This window comes from Anabrus simplex, chromosome 6 (genome assembly GCF_040414725.1).
Source record: "Anabrus simplex isolate iqAnaSimp1 chromosome 6, ASM4041472v1, whole genome shotgun sequence".
Taxonomy (NCBI): domain Eukaryota; kingdom Metazoa; phylum Arthropoda; class Insecta; order Orthoptera; family Tettigoniidae; genus Anabrus; species Anabrus simplex.
Window position 1 is genome coordinate 80,107,914 of NC_090270.1, and position 21,351 is coordinate 80,129,264.

Genomic DNA, 21,351 nt, shown 5'->3' on the forward strand with positions numbered 1-21,351 from the left:
TCACCTGAATAGTTTGTTGAAAATCAAGTTATATTTTTAATGCACTTGAACATTCTCCAGAGAAAGTGAGAGAGAATTGTGCTTCATTATGTCTGAAAAGTTAAGAATGATGGTAATTTAAACTTATCTGCAGGAATTATATTTACACAATACAGGTAGTATTAAATATACATACTGTATACAGTATATGGATATTTCTTTTAATGATGCAAAATGAAACAAAAAGAACAAATTCTCCAGTTACAGAATTGAATTTACACAATTAAGTTTGATGTTAAAATGATAGTGGCATTTCCTTTCTCACAGTTAGTGAAGTAAAAATAATTTGATGCACTGTAATCTTCCTGGGAAAATTCCCTATTTATAAAACTGAGTGTGACAAAATACTGTTTTAAATTCTTGAATGTGGAATTTCTTTTATTACCTCTTAAAATTACTTACATGCATTGTCAGTAGATGAAAATTCAAGAATTATTATTCAGTTTACTGAAGATTTTGACATATTTTGTTAATTTGTCAAATGGTTTAGCCATGCCCCACCTTTAATTTGAAAATAGAAGTTAATTAGCATTGCTTTATAGCTACAGTGGTAGCCTAAAATTTTATTTTTGGTCAATGGTAGCGAGTACCATTGCTATATTCTTGTTGTATGAAAACCTTCCCGATGGCTTAAGATTTCTGTGTAATCCAGCATGGACATAGAGAGTGATTCATGAAGAGTTGCTGTCACTTATGGCATTAAACGTGAACTTGTGTCCTCATCCCGAGAAGGTGCAGCTCTTTTCAGGCACACCCCCAATGGAGGTGAGCTGCGTGTACCATTTGAACCACATACCAGCCCTCCTGCCATTCTTAAATCTCTGGCAGTACCAGGAATCAAACCCGGACCCCCGAGGACGGCAGCTAATAACAGTAACCGTTACGCTACGGAGGCGGACACTGATAGAGTTGTTTGCTGAAAACATCTTGAGCAGAAAATGTCAAACAAACCTGGCTCCTATCCTTAACAAAAGTTATAATAATTTGAAAGTTTTAAAACAATTTTTTAAAAGTTATTTTCTTTGGAAGGATAGCTGAACTAAAATAAACTCTTCATAAATATTATTTTATTTAATCACGTCATAGAAAAGGGAAATTGTGCAGTTGCATCTCTTACAATTTCATCCAGAATACACTCTTCTAATACCTACTCAGGAAGGAATTTTAAAAATGTGGTCATTTCGAGATTTTTGCAGAAATTATAGGAATGGATTAAAATCTACTTCTGAGAACCCAATACACTACACATTGTGAATAAATATCTGACCCATTAGAAGGTACATAATTATTTTGGTTTTTCAATTATAAAAGGTGAAGAATAATAGTTATACAGGAGGTGTTTAATGAAAGGAAAATGAATGACAAGAAATAAAATCAGTAGGAAAAACAATCCGATAATTTCTCTTTTGCACTCGGATACAATAGCAATTTCAGGTGCTGTGGGTTCAAAAATAAAGTAATTAGAAATACAACATTTAAAAGTACAACATAAACATGTTGATTTTATTCTGGACAGTTGAAACAACAGAAGAGTACAACATAGAGTATGATACAACATTATTGAGTAAAAAAAGGAGGGAAAATTAAAAAAAATGTATAAAAGAAGAGGTCTAAACCAGCAGACCACAAATCTAAGATACAAAACAACCAATAAGGTGTCTAAACTCTGAAAGAATGGTCTCTATGTTTGAAATCTTACTCCTCTAATTAACAATATACAAGCTAACATTTAGTACCCACAGAGATACCTAACAGACCTCAAACTCCCCAAACAAATACACGCACCAATATGCTAAGTCATTAACCATTTAACACTTTTAATCACATCATTCAACAGCAACATGTAGAGATAAATAGTATATAATACCTGTAAATAATGCAATTCTGATACATTCGTATATTTAAATGTCACATACAGTCTGGAATGCATATTTTAAATTCTAGTAACATTCCACACATTTAAAAAAATACGCTTTTAGCGACGAGTAACAACCTGTAATGTTCCAGTAGCTGATTCAGTACTCATTTTTAAAAAAAAAGCTAAAAATGTAATCAATTTTATATTTCATTAAAGCAGTATTCTGTTAACATTTCAATTGCTTTGATATTGCTTTCCTTTACTTCGATCAAGAGATCAAAACAATTAGTAATAAAAAACTCACTAAATGGTTACCAATTCAACATATTAGCTTCAAGGAAAGACAGGTATAAAACCTCCAGATCTATGGAAATGGAAATTATTTTTTAAAACTTTGTTCCAAAAATCCTGGAACTATCTAACAGAATAGTAGCACAAAGTCAGAATAAAGGTGGAAAAAACCAAAGATTTGAGAAATGTTATTCAAAGGAACTCAGTACATTTAGTTATAGAATATATATACCTCTTTATGTCCCTTAACTATTTCTGATACGACTACCAACGAAAACAGCATGCTGTTTTTCTTGTTGTATCACACACAACCAGATGCACGGTACATACATTTATGGCACATATCACTTTGGAATTTTAGCACTTCTAACACTTACTACTCGAAATATTACTTTGGAAAATAAAATTTTCCATTTCCTTGGGGAATATAAGAATGGTACTTGGTAAATCATGAAATGTAAAAAAAAACATGGTAAAAAGAAATCATCTTGGAGCCACAACAGGGTCAACTTCAAAGGTAGAAACTGAATTCTCAAAAAGATATGTAAAAAAATATTTTCACATATATATTTAAAATAATTAATGTTTAAGAATTAGCAACAACATGTAATTCAAAATAAGCCAACATGTCAGTTTTTTCTTCACAATGCCTATTCCATAGAACAGACATCAACAGTTGATCATTTTAATGGTTGGCTTACTCCTGCATTTTTCTTAAACATATAACATCATCACTTTTACATAAACTTACACAAATCTTATCCAAAAGTACAGCATGAATTAGTTTTCCGGGCTGTTTTATAAAATGCTTTTGACTGAGCACTCAGTCCTTCTGATTTGGCAACTAAATCATCCAACTTCTCTCCTCTTTCTAATACTGCTTCTATAGTGTTGTGCTGGAATGAAATTAGAAGAAAAAAATCACATTTGATTAAAAATGCAGAACCTGCTTTCTCAAAAGTGAACAATTAAACCATTAAAATACTATGTATTTTTAAAAACGCACACTCACTCACTCTCTCTCACATTTGTAGGCAGGTTCTCATAAATAATATGTAATTTCTTTGATAATATATGATGTTGGGTGAAATGCACAAATGACACTACAATCGAAGTACTACCACAAGACTTGGCCTTAAAGCTACCCAATATCAGAATAAATCCAAAACTGGAGACTGAGAAGGTTGCAGAGAAATGGATGATTTTTTTTTTTTTGCTAGGGGCTTTACGTCGCACCAACACAGATAGGTCTTATGGCGATGATGGGATGGCAAAAGCCTAGGAGTTGGAAGGAAGCGGCCGTGGCCTTAATTAAGGTACAGCCCCAGCATTTGCCTGGTGTGAAAATGGGAAACCATGGAAAACCATCTTCAGGGCTGCCGATAGTGGGATTTGAACCTACCATCTCCCGGATGCAAGCTCACAGCCGCGCGCCTCTACGCGCACGGCCAACTCATCCGGTCGGATGAATTTTAAGAGTGGACTTGTTAGTAGTGGAGAAAGGTATTAGGTTATACATCACGGACAGCATGACCGGAAGAGAGTCCAGGATGGAATCAAAGAGTGAAAGAAAAGGAGAATTAAAACAATATGGAGAGAATGGAAACAAAGAGACTGAAGGAAGTAGACATTTATACTGAAGGAAAAAAAGAGAGAGAATATGTAAGAGAGTAGTTACTGAACAAAGGAAGAAAAGGAATTGTTCACTCTGGAAATAAGACATGATGTGTTCTGTGGAAAGAAACTATACCTCTACAGTATCCCCTGTATGTTGTAAAGGCCGACTAAAATGGGTAACCCCCAGGGGTGCTGATCTTCAGAGCATGGATGGCAACCAAGGAGCCCCTTGCTTGAGTCTAATCCAGCAATGTTTCCACTTGTGCTAATCTCTTCACTCTTACCTCTCCTATCTCAACCCCCTTATTCAATTCTACTTCTCTACTGACCCTAACGGTATTAGGTTTGCGGAGCCTAGAGAGTTTCATTTTCACACCCCTCAGGGTCTATCTCTTTCTTTTGTTGATAATGTACCTTCATTGTTCGTAGGATTGGACCTCTTCTATTTCCAATTCTGATTAGTGTTTAAGAGAGGGTGACTGCTCAGCTGTACATCCACGTAAAATAATAATTCCCACCAAAAAAACTATTATATGAAATTACAAATAATAACAGGAGTGAAAAAATTAAATGTGAAGAATAAAGATGGAGTAATTCTGACTAGCTTCATTAGAAGGGCAGGAATTAACACTCAATGAGTCATTAGAAATTTAAAAAAAAAAAAACATTCTCTGTATGTATTCAGCTTCCCTGTTTCATCATGAGGGCAGGCATCACTGGGAAACAAGCTCACTGGGGGCTGAGAAGGAATAAATATAGAAGAATTAAGATTGAAAAGGAGAGAGCTCATATGTTTTCCTTTTCTTTCTGTTGCTCTCTTTTTTCACACAGACCAGTCACTGTGTATATTCTATTTTGTATTTCTATCCAAGTTCCTATCGTTCTATATATAACTCTAATAAATATTTCATTTAAGAATAATCCCATTTTGATAGTAAAACCTAGACCTACATTTTTTATAAAAGACCTGGCCATTCCACCAGAAACTGTATCCACACTAGTAACTACCCCCTTCAGCCACCGAGCAATAGCATTCGGCCTGATTAAAGTACCTATGTTGCAGTTGGCTATTGCAACATGCCACATTTAGTATCATTATCTAGTGACAGAACAATGATGGACATGGTTTACTGTTGTGTTCCACTGTGAAATATCACTGAGGGAAGAGAGAAACAAGCGTCTTCCTATGATATTTCCCTGTTATGGTTCTCTAGTAGAGAAATGGTTGAAGGCCTAGGTAAGCACTGGTGCCTATTTGTTTTGTACTTTCAGCAAGCATGCCCACTGGTACTCTTGCATGACCTCACAGTAAAAATTTATGAAATTTACAGAATTCCTGTACAGATGAAGGCAGGAAACTCTGGTGCAATGGATCTGGATGAGGTAGGTAGCAATATTGTGTCAAAAACAGACAGCGTGTCCAGACTGATTATGCAACTCTTGTAGTTCATAAATGCAAGGTGGTCAGTAATTTAAAACGTGCAAATCACAGATTCAGCCATAATCTGCAATTCTTGCGAGCTACTGTAAAGAAATTGAAAATGCAACATAGTAGAGGAAGCACAGTGTGGATATTGCTAGCCTTGTAAGGTGCAGCACTTGTAAGGTAGACTGTCCAACAAGGGTGGGCAGCATCTTCCATGTATAGAAAACTGCGAGTTATTGGGGTAGAGGATAGTGCTCTTTGTGGTGTATGAGTTGCAGGAATGTTGGGGACAGCACAAACACCCAGTCCCCGAGCCAGGGGAATCAACCATTTAAGATCAAAATCCCTGACAAAACTGGGAATCGAACCCAGGATCCTCTGAACCACAGGTCACTACACTGACCATTCGGCCAACGAGCCACTCTGTGGGAGAATATGATAATGACATTCAATGATTAAGAAAAATCTATGATAGTGTCCAATGAGTAAAAACTGGAAAAAGTCTGGTACTGAAAATTACAGGAAAGAAATTAAAATGGTAAAAGTAATATATGTAGGTCAAGTCATAAGTCATGGCAACTATTTTTTTTCTCGCCAACAGGCGACAACATCGAAAATCTAAGATGTGCATTTGGAAACGTATGGTATGTACTTGCGTATGATGCCACTAGAAGGTGTATGTAAACAAGAGTGTGGGTCTAAGCATGTCCCCCAAGTTCAGTGTGTGAGTAAGAGTATCATAAAATGGAAATCAACAAGCAGGAGCAACAATCGTATATTAAAATAGCAGTTCTCTGTGGCAGAAATGCACGCCAATGCCATGCAGAGCTGTGGGAAGCATTAGGTGTGCATGCCATGCCCTATACAGTAGAACAGTGGCGAGGTGGGTAGAGGCGTTCAAACGAGGTAGAGTATCAACTGCCGATTTGCCTCGCCCAGGTCGTCCAATGTCCAATATCTAAAGATGTACGGGTAAGGGTGATCGATCAGTGTCTAGATCTTTTGGACAACACCATATTCCTACACGATAACGCGACAGTTCACACAGCAGCCATCGTTCAGCGTCGCTTACAACGGTGGGGATGGGAGGTTCTTTCACACCGGCCTTATTCATCTGATCTGAGCCCATGTGACTATGATGTAATCCCCAAAGTCATGAAGCCATTACGTGGACAACAGTTTGCTAACAAAGAGAACATTGTACCAGCATTTCGGAGAGAGGTGTCACACGTTAGCGATACACATGCGGCGAATGGTATTCACCACCTGCCCCACCACTGGCAACGCACAGTGGAAACCTTGGGTGATTATTTCAAAGGTCTGTAACCAGTGGAGACCTGTCCTTTGTATGTAGTCTCATGTATTTGCTGTCTATACCATAATAAAACAATGTTTACTAATGGCCTGTGTTCTGTCACTTTCCTAGGAGAATCTCCTGAAGTCAGAATTTGACTTCAGGCACTATGCATATGTACATGCCCTATATTTCCACATGCAGATTTTCCGTATTGCCTCCTGTTCACGAGAAAAAAAATTAGTTGCCATGACTTATGACTCGACTCTCATATTTTAAAATTTAGTTATGTCAAGACAAAGTGAACAATACAAGACGGTTAGAAACTGAAATTAGACTAAGATAAGAAAATGTTTATAATTAAGATGGATAGCTGTCCATGACAGGTTTGTTTCTGAACTATTGCAGCAGTAATGTTGTTATTTGCTTTTACGTCGCACCGACACAGATAGGTTTTATGGCGACGATGAGGCAGGAAGGGACTAGGAGTGGGAAGGAAGTGGCCGTGGCCTTAATTAAGGTACAGCCCCAGCATTTGCCTGGTGTGAAAATGGAAAACCACGGGAAACCATCTTCAGGGCTGCCGACAGTGGGGTTCGAACCCACGATCTCCCGAATACTGGATACTGGCCGCACTTAAGCGACTGCAGCTATCGAGCTTGGTAGCAGTAATGTTATCTAGCAGAGATGAGTGACAGAACAAATGAAACCTCAATTAACAACAATCAGTCTGTGTAATGTTATTTATTGCTGACATGACTGCTGTTGCTAGTCTTTGCCCAAAAATCTAAATTCATGAATATCTGCATTATAATAGTCTGCACTGTAAAATGTATTAGATATAAATTATTGGAAATTGGAATTTCTATATTTTTTGTTATGTCACTAATATTTCAGGAGATATCTGGAAGTGTGTGAAAAGCATAATAATTGTGAATATGTACAGTATTTTTCCTTGTATGTGTGGCAGTATAAAGATAGCAGTGGGAATGGATTGAAAGTTATTTTATTGTATTAAAAAAAATATATTTTTTGTTGTATAAGATTTTAATCTGTTAGGACTTTTGGACTTGGAAGAATTGTTTTGACCTCACAAACCTGGATCTATCCAGATCATTTTAAATTCTGTTTTAGAAACTCTCATTTATGGGTTGTATCAAAATTATTATTTATCTGTGAATACTAATATTTTTGTTTTTTGTCAAAATTATGAAACATACTATACTACATGCACACAGTTCTGGAAGCATGTTTCCTGTTGCATAAACAAAGACTTTTCTCGAACATTTATTATCACGGTGTCAGCAAGAAAGAAGAGCCTTTTGATAGGAGAAAACAAGAGTTAATGTAATTGGTGAATGTAAAAATCGAAGGTGAATTCTGTATTCTGAATGGTTCTCTCTGGTGGTTGCACCATTTCCTGTTTCTCGACTTCACCCCGCTCCTTTGGTGGGAGGTAGGATCTGGGTCTTTGATCTTCTGACCATCTTAGCGAGCGGACATGTTCGTCTTTTGGTCTCCTCATGGGAAATCCGATCTCAGGGTAAGCACTGTTTTTACCTTAACTATAGTTTTTAACTTCATTCTAATGTGATAATGTACCTTTTTCTTACGCAGGAGTTTATCCTCGAGTTTCACGTTCACCGATAAATTTGTCGAAATGACTTATCTTCTCAACTAAGATCATATACTACTTGTCTGGAGGCAATACCCTTTTTCTTAATCTCCGTATTGAACCATACTGTTCATGGACTAATAGTATAGATTTTAGTATTGGATATTGGGATTACATAAGACCACCCACGAAGTCATTGTCTTATAGTATATTTCATAAAAGAGTCCAGAAGAAGCGTTCTTGTGTGAAGAGAGCTAGAGCATCATTATGAGAAATCTCAGAACCTCATTAAAGGGAGTTATGTCCCAAGCCAAGCCTCTTAATGAAGATTGGGGACGCTTCCCGGATCCCGGCAAAACTTACATTCGGAGGGAAGAAAGAATTAAATTAATATCTTTGGTTACGGAAGAGTTGCATTGGATTTGATACAAGAATTGCAACCTGCATAATTTCTGCTTTATTTTGATATGCATTAGGGCTGCAACCATAAATGCATTCGTTAAATAAGGTACTTGAAGTGCGTTGTGCGGGAAAACTTCGAGTCGCGGGCGCGCGTATCCTGCACGCGATCAAGCGGCGTGGTTACGCTAAACTGGATTATAAAAACAAGGCCGCCTGGCATATCAGTCTCATTCTTTGACCAGAAGGCTGCTTGAACGAGTCGTCATACTGCGTGTTGGTACTGAGAACAACGCTTTGTCTTCGAGCTGCACATACAACTAGTACTACTGTATCTGCGAGGAAGTAAGTAATCAACTTGAATATTCAGCTGAATTCTTGATTTTACCTGTGGTGATATGCTATGATGAGATGAGGTACTGCTTATAAGAGACTGATGAACTAGTAGCTTCATATTTCTGTGAGGTCAAGTTGTAACGGACGTAATGCTAAAATAAATATAGGCTCAGGGTAATTCAGAACTACATGTTATCCGAGTGAAAGGATGAAATAACAGTGACTAAGAGTAGTGAAGAAACTATAGTGTACCAGGTTTAAAATCCTGAACAAGACTTGGTCAATGTAACGTGTGAGACACGATAGTCGTGGAAACAGGCATCGAGTTTGGACAGTCTGTAATGAATGAATTTGTTTTCAGTTACCCCTGCATCAAGTCGGAACGAGCTTTCACATCATCATTTCGAGGAAGCCACAACCGGAGCTGAAGCCAACACGACAACGGGCATCGATCCAGGAACGTTGGGCGTACGTGATCAGCGCAACGTCGAAGGGGACATCTTCCAACCATCTAAGGAGCTGTACGAAGGAGTCACGCAAGAAAGAATGTCTCCAAGTGGTCACCAGTAACTGCTACAACCGTCGCAGTCTGTCATGATGTGGTAAATTCAGTGGTCCACAGGGAGGGCCGCTCCGTCATGTCATCAATCACTTAAGGTCAGAGCTTTCCAATTCTGTTTCAAGCATGTCATTTAAATTTAGATAGGAATAGGGGGCCGTCAGTCAACAGATTAGTTAGGGTAGGAAAATTTCTTGGTAATATAGAGCTAGGCCTAAAGCTCGAACCCCGTACATTAGGGTAGATGAGTGTTTGTAGATTCGTTGTTGCTATGTTTATATTTCCTTTGATAGTATTATATTAGCGTACGTGTTATCTTTTTGGGTCAGGTCGAACTCCTTTGGTTATAGGATGTTAGTCTTACAGGCAGGCATTTTTTTTATTGTGTCGCGTTCAGGCCTTTGTCTCTGCAGACGTAGATGTGTATAGTTGTGACCAGGATGTAACCCGTAATTCACCTAGCTTCACTGATAGGGCGAGCGAGTCCGAATATTTGAGAGATATGAGCATTATGCATGTAGCTGACTGTATGTATTGATATGAGAAAGCCCAGCACAGTTGGGAGTATATTGGATGTATTGGAGATGCCTTATTATGGCCATGTGACTATCGCTTAGTGATTTGTGTTTTTGTAGTACCAAGGTTGAGCCCATGGGAGGCGGAAGTAAGATTTGTGATATTGCTGGTGATATTGAGATGAGGGCGGATCGCCCAGGTGTATTTAAAAGTGTACTTTTAGCAGCCAGGTTACGTGAGGTGTTTTTGAAAGGCGAGCCAGCTGAGCTCGTAAATTATGTGGACTGTCGCTTGTGAAGTGGTCGGAGGGTGAGGGTTGTTGTGCCTGACGTCACAGTCTTGAAAATTGGTTATATTGCCGTCTGCAGCTTGTCGAGTGTGTTAAGGGGAGGAGACGACCTTGATGTTTTGAAAGCAGGGAGATTTTTTTAATGTTCTATTTGTTCTACGTTAATTTTAACACTGGCCTGTTTGATATTGACACCTTGGATATGTTGGTTGTGTTCTTTTATATTGTTTGTATATGACTATTATACGCCTTACTCTTCATGGGACTAGGGTTCATGACCGAGTCAGGACACTGTACATTATGTGGTGATATTTGTTTGCACCGGGGTTCGATGGTACGAGGCATAGTAAATTTTATGGGAATTACTGTTAGATGTGTATTTCAGCAGATATCCGTTTTTCTAGATTTCGTTACTTACACAATTGTAACATGCTTGTTACAGCACAGCTGTTTTCGTGAAGGCAGTGAACTGGTTGTCATCGGCTCAACATTATCTTGACCCAAGCATTTTGAAAGCTCTTATATTTGTAAATAGATTCGTTTATGTAATAAATCCCTGTTTGTTAAACTTTGAATGCAGCGATGTTTTCTGTTAGATTTTTTTTATTATTTTAATTTAGCTGACTCTTACCTGATTAGTCACATATCCTAGTGTTTTATCTTAATGTTGCCCATTGTCCACCCATGTTATCCCTGAGAAGAGCGCTTTGGAACGGCTGAGCGAGGATATGTGTTCAGGTAAGACTATGTGCACAAGCTCACGTTTGTGAGAGTTCTTTCACTACTGTACTCTGGGTTCGAGACCGGCTTTCGCCTGGCCGGAACTTTAGGGTCCTGTAGGGCACAGTATTATGGTGTAACTATCCCTCAAGTTTGCCCCCAGTATTTCTGTGTCACCTTGCATAAGTACAGAAAATCTATGCACATTATCTGTAGAGGTTTAGATAGTGATGCAAGTATACTGTACCTCTGTGTTTGGATTTATTTCTATATTTGTGTAGAATGGGACTAGGCCTCATTTTTGTCAACATGTATCATCGGATTACTGTTTCTACAGATTCAAATTCAGTGATTAAATTTCTTTTAGCGTAGTGCGCATGTCTATAGGCATGCTTAATAGCGCTTTAATTTCCTTTGTAATCCAAGGGCAATTACCCTCTCCATTTTCTTTCATAGCAAAAGGCTATGTTCCATTACCTCTCAGGGTTCCATGCTGCTTTCCACATCCATTCTGTAGTTATGTTTCCTAACCTGCTTTTTTTTACATTTTGTGCTGCGATGCTTTTGTTGGATCTAAGCTTTTTACTAAGCCTTACATTTCATTCTTTATTATTACTATTATTAATATTTTTGTGTAATCAGCCTATATCAGTTATACTGAAATTTCAATCCATTCCCACTGCTGTCTTTATACTGCTACAGTATGGTAAAAACACATGGCATATAAAATATCAGAAATTATGTTTTACACAATTTTTACTATGTACAGTTATTAATACAGATGATATTAATGGAAAAATTTGACATTTCCCGTTTTGGTCCCCTTAATATTGCTGCGCAAGGATGACACACAAAATCGTGAAGCTTTCCACATTTTCCCTCCCCTGCAAACCATGTGACCGTGCCACGATGGGGAGGCTTGCACATTCCAATGGAGCAGATAGCCGAGCCGCAGGTGCAACCAGGGGTGCGCACTCAGCTATGCGTAGAAGGTGTTGCATTTTCCTCACTTAGCACATGACGTCACAGTGGAACAGCCAGTAATGCGGGACCAGGGCAGATCGCGGCAAATCCTTCATCACATGTATCGGATGTGTTTATTTATGTTTACAGTGTGTGCGTGTTTAAAAAAGTGTCAGAGGTCCTAGTTTCGTTTTTCGTTTCTGCTGTTTGGCTGTGACTTACTCTGTACAAGGTAGATAATTGTGAAATGAAGCTGTAAAGAGAAATCGCTCAATAGGCGGTCGTGATACGGTGACTACGGCTCTATTCTTCACAGTGCTCTAGAATTGTGTGACAAACAATGCCGGGTTGTGCTGTAGTAAACTGTAAATTCCATAACCGAAACCCCAAAGAAAGTGAAATAGTTTCGCATGCTATCCCGCGTGATATTAAACTACAAAATGTTTGGGTATCGAAGTGCTGCAGAAAAGACTTGGTAAATATTTAAAAATACTTGAATTTGCTCTCTTCATTTTCAGCAGACTACATAACGGACTTGAGGTCTGAACTGTTGAATTTGCCTTGGAAGTGGGTGCTTAAACCTGGTGCTGTTCCCTCACTTATGTTGCCATGCATTAACACGAATGCTGTTTTAATGAATAGGAATGATAACATGCCTGTAGTCAGTGCCTGCAAGACCTCGCCTACTGCAGAAGAAAGGAAGGAGTGGTATGACAAAAGACTAGTGCAAAAACGAGCTCTTGAGACTTTAAAAAATCTATCACCCATTACGAGAACAGGTGACGAATGTACTGACATAGAAGATAATCCTACTCCACTTTAAAAGAGGTCCGCCTCCATAGTGTAATGGTTCGCACTATTAGCTGCTGTCCTCAGGACCCCGGGTTCGATTCCTGGCAGTGCCAGAAATTTAAGAATGGCAGGAGGGCTGGTATGTGGTTGAAATGGTATTTGCAACTCACCTCCATAAGGGGTGTTCCTGAAAAGAGTTGCACCACCTCGGGATGAGGACACAAGTTTACTTTTACTTTGCTTTAGAAAAGGACAACTTATTAAAAAGTATTGCAGCTCTTGAAGCAACAAACGCTCAGTTGTATGATGTGAATATGAAATTAAAAGTACGAAACAAAGGACTTGCGAATAAGCTGTCACTTTCACAAAGAAATGTTCACAAACTAAAGAATAACATGAGTGCTTTAGTGTGTGACGATGTTAAATGAATATTGAGGAAAATATTTTCACCCAGCCAAATAAGACGTGTGTTGAATGGATCTAAAAGAGTTCAATGGAATAAGGAGGACATTTGTAAAGCGATTATCATACTCTACGTGCTGTTTGGCAGAAATGCTACATTTTCTTGCGAGAAAAAATGGGATACCCACTGACTGCACTTTCAACGCTAAGAACATAGATAAACCACTCCTTTCGCTGTCGGCCAGGCATATTGCAAGACGTTCTACTTCTGATGAAAATGCAAGCTGAACGAGTGAGTGACAAAGAACGAATCTGTGTTGTACCATATGATGAAATGAACATCGATAGCAGAATTTGTTATGACCAAGAAGAAGACGGAATAGTAAGATCACATAGCAATGTTCTTGTTGTTATGGTTCAAGGGTTGTTTGCATCTTGGAAACAACCTGCCTACTTTGATTATGACGTACCTATGACAGCTACGCTTCTGAAAGAATAATATTGTTCTTGGAGTGCGTCTCGTACAATGTTGTAGCTACTGTGGCAGACATGGGAGGCAAGAATGCATCTGTGTGGAAAGAACTTGAGGTAACATACCTAAACACGCATTTTCCTAATCCTCACAACGCGAGCAGAAATGTGTGGGTGTTTGCTGACGTACCTCATTTATTTAAGTAATGAGAAATCATTTCTTGGACAAAGGTATTGTACTACCTTGCAAAAAAAAAAAAAAAAACAGCAACGAAAAATATGATTGAAAAATTATTGGTTCTGGATAGTGGTGAATGTGCTCCTAAGCTTTCTCAGCAACATATTAATGTGATAGGCAGGGAACAACAGCGTGTACGATTAGCAGCTGTTTTCTAACATAACAGCACAGGCTATCCAGTACTTGATGCTAGATGAACATGTTAGTGCGTTCACACAGCTTGCCGATGAGACACTAGACATGTTCGTGACTGTTGTATTTGTTATTTTAAACTTCACCTACAAAGTCACAGGATCTTTGCCTTTTACGCAGAACTCGGAGAAAAACGTATTTCATATCCTGTCTTTCTTCCGTCGACTATGATTCGAACTGTAGTCCTTTTGATGAAAATAGAGTAGGTAGTGAATATACCAGACTGTGATACTCTTCTTGACTTACGTGAATGGAAAGAAAGACAAACCATTTATCTGATGCTAGTATTCCAAGACTTGAAGTTATTACACATCACAATGTGTCCTGAAAGTTTTCACTATGAAGTGCTGAACAATTAACAATGTTTGTGATATAAAACAAACTCCTTCTGTCAGTCACAATGAGGTGCAGATTCTATGCATTTCGTCAATATCATCTTCACTAAGGTACGAGCGATTTAAACCTAAAATATCGCACACTTCTAAGTACCTCTTATATTGTAGCGCTGCGATATATTTTATCTTGTACAGAATATCTGTTTCTATACATTGGATGACGTTCGAAAATTATAAAATATCACTTCGGCAGGTTATTAAAATGTGAAACATTACCTGCACGTTAATACAGTCTGTTGTCAGCAGCTACTAGCAATGTTCCATGGTGACGTCACAGCGACAGCCAATGGCAGCCCATAACGTGGAATGACTAAAACATTACTGTTCTCTATTAACTTTGGGTGCAACCATATCGGATGGGTATCTATCGAGAGACACTAATGATTGGTTCATCGAAAGGAGGGGGTAGCAGCCTTTCGGAAGCTATAAGGGCAGCAGTCTAGATGATTGACTGATATAGCCTTGTAATAATACTCAACATGGCTTAGCTGTGTTGATACTGCTGCATGGCTGAAAGAAACAGGAAACTACAGTCGTAACTAACTCCCGAGGGCATGTGGCTCTCTCTGTATGAATGATGTACTGATGATGGCTTCCTCCCAGGTAAAATAGTCCCCCATTCAGATCTCCGGGTTGGAATACATGAGAGGGGGCGATCATCAGGAAGATAGATACTAACATTTTATGAGTCGGAGCGTGGAATATTAGAAGTTTGAATTGCTGTGGTAGGTTAGAGAATCTGAAAAGGGAGATGGATAGACTAAAGTTAGATGTAGTTGATATAAGTGCAGTACGTTGGCAGGAAGAGCAGGAATTTTGGTCAGATGACTACAGAATTATCAACACAAAATAAAACAGGGGAAATGCAGGAGTTGGTTTAATAATGAATAAGAAAATAGGGCAGTGGGTAAGTTACTACGACCAGCACAGTGAAAGGATTATTGTTGCCCACAACTTTATCTTCATGTTATGATCTTTCCTACCTTTATAGGCTCCCCTCAAACTTATTTGTCTACTAGTATCATTCCATGTTCCAGTATTTGTCCAATGACAGTTTGGAACATGCCACTCAGTCGAGCAGCTCGTCCCCTCACTCCCAAGTTTTCCCATACCAAAGTTTGCAACATTTTTTGTTAGAAATCATCTAGAACAAATCATGCTGCTTTCCTCTGAATTTTTCAGTTCTCATATCAAGCAATCCCGGTGTAGGTCACATATGCTGGAACCATACTCCAATTGGAGTCTTAGAGATTATACGTTCTCCCCTTTAAATTCTTACTACAACCCCTAAATACCCTCATAACCATATGAAGAGATCTGTAACCTTTATTTACAACCTTGTTAATGTGATTACCCCAATGAAGATCTTTCTTTATAATAACAACTAGGTACTATCACCTCATCAACACAATAATTAAAACTGAAAGGACTTTTCCTGTTGGAACTTACAACCTGACTTTTCATCCTGTTCACCATCGGACCATTGTCTACTCTCCATCGCACAACATTATTAAGGTCTTTTTGTAGTAGCTCTCACAATCCTGTAATTTATTTATTACTCTATACAGTATAACAACATCTGCAAAAAGCCTTATCTGTGATTTCAGTTCTTTACTCATCTATACATATAAAATAAGAGTTTTGTCTGTACATTGCTCAGAATTTAAAAAGGATGGTATTTCTGTATTGGTTGTGTCCATAGTAGCAAGGAAATGCACTTTTTAATTTTCCGTAATGTCTGTATGTATGTATGTACATGCATCACGAGAAAACGGCTGAAGAGAATTTTATGAAAATTGGTATACAAAGTCAGGAAATAAGTTGCTATAATCTAGGCCATAAATAATCTTATTCACGCTGAAAGAAATGGTAGTTTAGATGAAGGCCTAAAATTTAATTCTCAAATATTTGTGTTATGAGTGGTCCTATCGACAAATACTACATTACTAAAGTTATTTGGTATTAAATTTTTGATCATTTATGTGTTATATCTTTTTAGCGTACCGGCTATGATAACAGAGATAGTCATGAATTTGGATTTTTATTGCTAAGTCCATATCATCGCTAAGTCACGAGAAAATGGGTAGACAGAATTTACGGAAAATCGTTATGTAAAGTCGGAAAATAAGGAACTACAGTCTACGCTATAAATAATTTCGTAAGACGCCCTAATATCACAGAGTCGAAAGAAAACTGAATGTGAAAGCCTACAATACAGAAAGCTCATAACACTGAATAACAATAACATTACATTGACCATTGTTTGTTGTGATGTGCTTTGTGTCTTCTGTTGCCAGTCATGTCTGATAGATGGGATTACTGCTGTATACCGAGTATTTTTAATTGCTTTACTTCGCACCGACACAGATAGGTCTTATGATGATGCTTGTTGTTTTAAGGGGCCTAACATCGAAGGTCATCGGCCCCTCACAGATAGGTCTTATGGCGACGATGGGATAGGAAAGGGCTAGGAATGGAAAGGAAGCGGCCCTGCCGTTAATTACGGTACAGCCCCAGCATTTGCCTGGTGTGAAAATGGGAGACCACGGAAAACCATGTTCAGGATAACCGACAGTGAATTTTGAACCCACTACCTCCCGAATGCAAACTCATAGCTTTACGCCCCTAACCGCACAGCCAACTCGCCCGGTCGTACCGAGTATAACAGCCTGCCAAATATTGGTGGGAAGTAGCTAGGGAGTTAGATAACTTTCTCCTTAAGCATGCCATTCCTCTGGTTCATACATTTTCTGATACTACTGGTACGTAACAAACTGGTTCATCATAGCATTCGTGCTATTCAATCCCTACCCTGAGGCACTGATTGGAAAGAGCAGTGTGTATATTTAATGGAACAATGGCAGAGGAGTGTTCTTCATGGCTGTCTGTGGCCTGGTCATATCAGCACTGGAACTATGGACTGTTAGATTGGCATCGTAGCACTGTTCGTTAAAAGTGAGAAAATGTACGGTTTTTCATTTGAGCGAGTATTTTATATGATAACATTGCTTTTAATCCCTACATTCCTCCTGACGTTTATGTAATGGCCTAATTTAACTAACTGTAGTTAGGAAAACCACAAAGACAGTCTTTCTTAGAATCCCATAGCGAAGCACGGGTACATCAGCTAGTATCATTTATATATATAAGAAAACAAAGGTCCAATAATACTGCTTTGCAGGACAGCCTCTAAATCATTGCAGGATCAGACAGACCTACTCTAATTCTTTATTTTTAGAAATGTAGTCACTCATTTGTCTAGTCCAATACCCCTCATTCGTCAGTAGACTCCCACGATCTACCCTATCAAATGCCTTGGATAGACAGTTCATTTGTCCGTCTGAATCTAAAAATATCTGCTATATCTTGCTGGAATCCTACCTGTTGGGCCTCACTGGAATAACCTTACCAAAATCCGAATTGCCTGCTATAAAAACAGTTGGTAATTCCACAAATGTGTCGAATGTAATCAGAAAGAATGCTTTCTCAGAGCTTACAAGCAACACATGTTAAGCTGACTTTCCTGTAATTATCTGCTTTATGCTTATCGCCCTTTCCTTTGACAGTGGGGCTATTATAGCAACTCTCCATTCATTTGGTATAATTTCTTCATGCAAAGAGGGTTTTTTTGCTTTTTGCTTTAAGTTGCACCGACACAGATAGGTCTTATGACGACGATGGGAGAGGAAAGGCTTAGGAATGGGAAGGAAGCGGCCGTGGCCTTAATTAAGGTACAGCCCCAGCATTTGCCTGGTGCGAAAATGGGAAACAACGGAAAACCATCTTCTGGGCTGCTGACAGTGGGGTTCGAACCCACTATCTCGAGGATGCAAGCTCACAGCTGCGCATCCCTAACTGCACGGCCAACTCGCCCGGTCATGCAAACAGTAATAAAATAAGTATTTCAGATATGGTGCTATATCCCAACCCACTGTCTTAAGTATGCCCCAGAAATCTTATCAATCCCAGCTGCTTTTCTAGCTTTCACCTTTTGTATCTTTTTTGTAAATGTCTTTATTATCATAATATGTAAATCATCTGTATAGACCAGACTAACGGTTGGTCATCAAAAGGGGGGGAGGGCGGGGGAATAGCAGCCTTTCGAAGTTACAAAGGCGGCATGATATGGCCTTGTAATAATACTCAACATGGCTTAGCTGTGCTGATACTGCTGCACAGCTGAAAGCAATGGGAAACTACAGCAACAGAATATTTTCATCGGTCAGAATAAGAATGTTCTTAATTGGTGAATGTTAGATCCAAAAGTGAATTCTGCATTTTGATTGGTCTCCTTTTGTAACTGCACCATTTCCAGTAGAGGAATCATTTGGATTGTAAACAACAAAGGCCACATATTATAGCCTCGTCTAACACCTGTAACTAGTTTGAACCAAGAACTCATTCTACCATCAAATCTGACTGCAGCACTATTGCCTGCATAAATGCCTTTGACTGACAAACATGGGAATTCCTAAACTTTTATTGATGCTTTATTTCTCTTAAGAGTATCCTCTGAGGATGACCTGCAGAATTCTGTATACAATCGACTGATCACAGAAATACAACATGAATATCAAAAGTGAAAATTTAAAATTATAATCTGAGGAAAGTACCCAATAAAGAGCAAAAGTTTGGAAAGGAAGAACATTTTCATATATTTAAGTTATCAATAATCCTTCCTGAAAGAAAGAGACCTTTGCAAAATCTAGGGAATCCATAAGATAGTAGGAGATTAGTGGCCAACAAATTTACATTCTTGATATGAACAGCAGGTACTATAAAGGAACCATAAACAGAATGAAGATGTATTGAAGGAAATTAAAAGAACCCATCACATATAACCAATATAAATGGTCCGTTATTGGACATTATAAATTTTCCAGCTAACTCATTCCTGGTTGCTAGCGTTTTGCCCCCGTGTGCTAGGTTGGGCTCATCCGTTGCTACCTAACACACCTTCAAATACGCATGACTAGTGCATACCGTGGAGGCCACTGCGTGGGCTACCTGGTGCCACCGGCAGTGCCAATGCACTCGAGACTTTGTCTCATTACCGAAAATTGATGCCTGCTTGGCCATCAGATGATATAGATGTTGATTCCCATAAGGTTCCCTATGCATTAGCCATGCATCTTGGTGGGAATCAACATCTACATCACCATCATATATTACACGCTCAGTACCATCGGAATTATGAAAACCATCTTCAAACACTAATCTAGAAGAGGCCCAGAAGCTACACTACACTATTGTTCCAATGGTGACAGATGAAGAGATGAGTTGATAACTTGGTAACCGCAGGAAGACAGCAGGGGAAATTCATTAGGACTCTCTCATCTATATATATGTAAAATAAGAGTTTTGTCTGTACATTGCTCAGAATTTAAAAAGGGTAGTATTTCTGTATCAGTCATATCCACAGTAACAAGGAAATGCACTTTTTAATTTTCCGTAATTTCTGTCTGCCTGTCTGTATGTATGTATGTACGTACGTATGTATGTATGTATGTATGTATGTATGTATGTATGTATGTATGTATGTACACGCATCACGAGAAAACAGCTGAAGAGAATTTAATAAAAGCATGCAAAATTGGGGAATAGGTTGCTACATTCTAGGCTATAAATAACGTTATTCACACTCAGTGAAATGGTAGTTTAGGGGAAGGGCTAAAATTACATTCTCAAATATTTATGTTGTTAGTGGCAGTATCTTAATGAAAATAGGTGCGCAAAGTCAGGGTAATAAGTTGATATAATCTAGGCTATAACTAATATTATTCAAGCTGAGTGAAATGGTAGTTTAGGGGAATGCCTAAAACTTAAATCTCAAATATTTAGGTTATTAGTGGTTGTATCTTAATGAAAATCGGTAGGCAAAGTTGGAGAATAAGTCACTACAATCTAGGCTGTAAATAATTGTATTCACGCTGACAAAAATGGTAGTTTGAGGAAGGCCTAAAATTTAATTCTCAAACATTTATGTTACTGGTAGCCCTATCTTAATGAATATAGGTATGCAAAGTCGGGGAATAAGTCGCTATAATCTAGGCCATAAATAAATATATTCACGCTGAGTAAAATAGTAGTTTAGGGGAAGGCTTAAAATGTTATTCTCAAATATTTATGTTATTAGTGGTCGTATCGATAAATACTACATAACTAAAATTATATAGTATTAAATTTCCGATTACTTTTGTCTTATACATTGTTACTATACTGGTTATGATTACAGAGATATTCATGAATTTGTATTTTTGTTACATATCAGTGCCGAGTCACGAGAAAATGGGTCAACAGATTTCAATGAAAATCAGTCGGAGAAGAAGAAACTGCAACCTATGCTATAAATAATTTTATAACACACTCTAATATTACAGAGTCAAAAGAAAACTAAACGTGAAGGCCTACAACATAGAAAGCTCATAAAATTGATCAACAATAACATTACATTGACCATTGTTTGTTGTGATGTGCTTTTTGTCTTCTGTTGCCACTCATCTCCGATAGATGGGATTACTGTTGCATACCAAGTATTTTTTAAAATCTGCTAACGTCGCACCGACACAGATAAGTCTTATGGCGACAATGGGAAAGGGCTGGGAGTGTAAAGGAAGCGGCGTAAAAATGGGAAACCACGGAATACCATCTTCAGGACTGCCGACAGTGGGATTTGAATCCAGTATTTTCCAGGTGCAAGTTCACAGCTGTGCGTCCCTAACCACAAGGCCAACTTGCCCGGTCGTACCGAGTGTAACAGCCTGCCTGAATAAAGTGGGAAGTAGCTGGGGAGTTAGATAACTTTCTTTTTTTTTTAGCATGCCATTCCTCTGGTTCATAAATTTTTTGATACCCCTGGTACATAACACACTGATTCATCATAGAATTCAAGCTATTCAATCCCTACTCTGAGGCACTGACTGGAATGAGCAGTGTGTA

The 21,351-nt window shown here is 38.4% G+C and overlaps 1 protein-coding gene across 2 annotated transcripts in view; it reads right to left on the bottom strand.

Annotated features, from left to right (window-relative positions):
• The window catches only part of Ykt6 (YKT6 v-SNARE), a 56,225-nt gene that overhangs the window by 14,540 nt on the left and 20,334 nt on the right, over positions 1-21,351 (bottom strand). The window contains exon 4 of one of the 2 annotated variants that reach the window (XM_067149823.2): positions 2,940-3,084. In XM_067149823.2, coding sequence (XP_067005924.1) covers positions 2,947-3,084 — 138 coding nt within the window. In that variant the 3' untranslated portion in view covers positions 2,940-2,946. Of the gene's footprint in view, positions 1-1,497; positions 3,085-21,351 lie in introns of those variants that run through there. The other variant, XM_068228318.1, reaches the window with a different exon arrangement.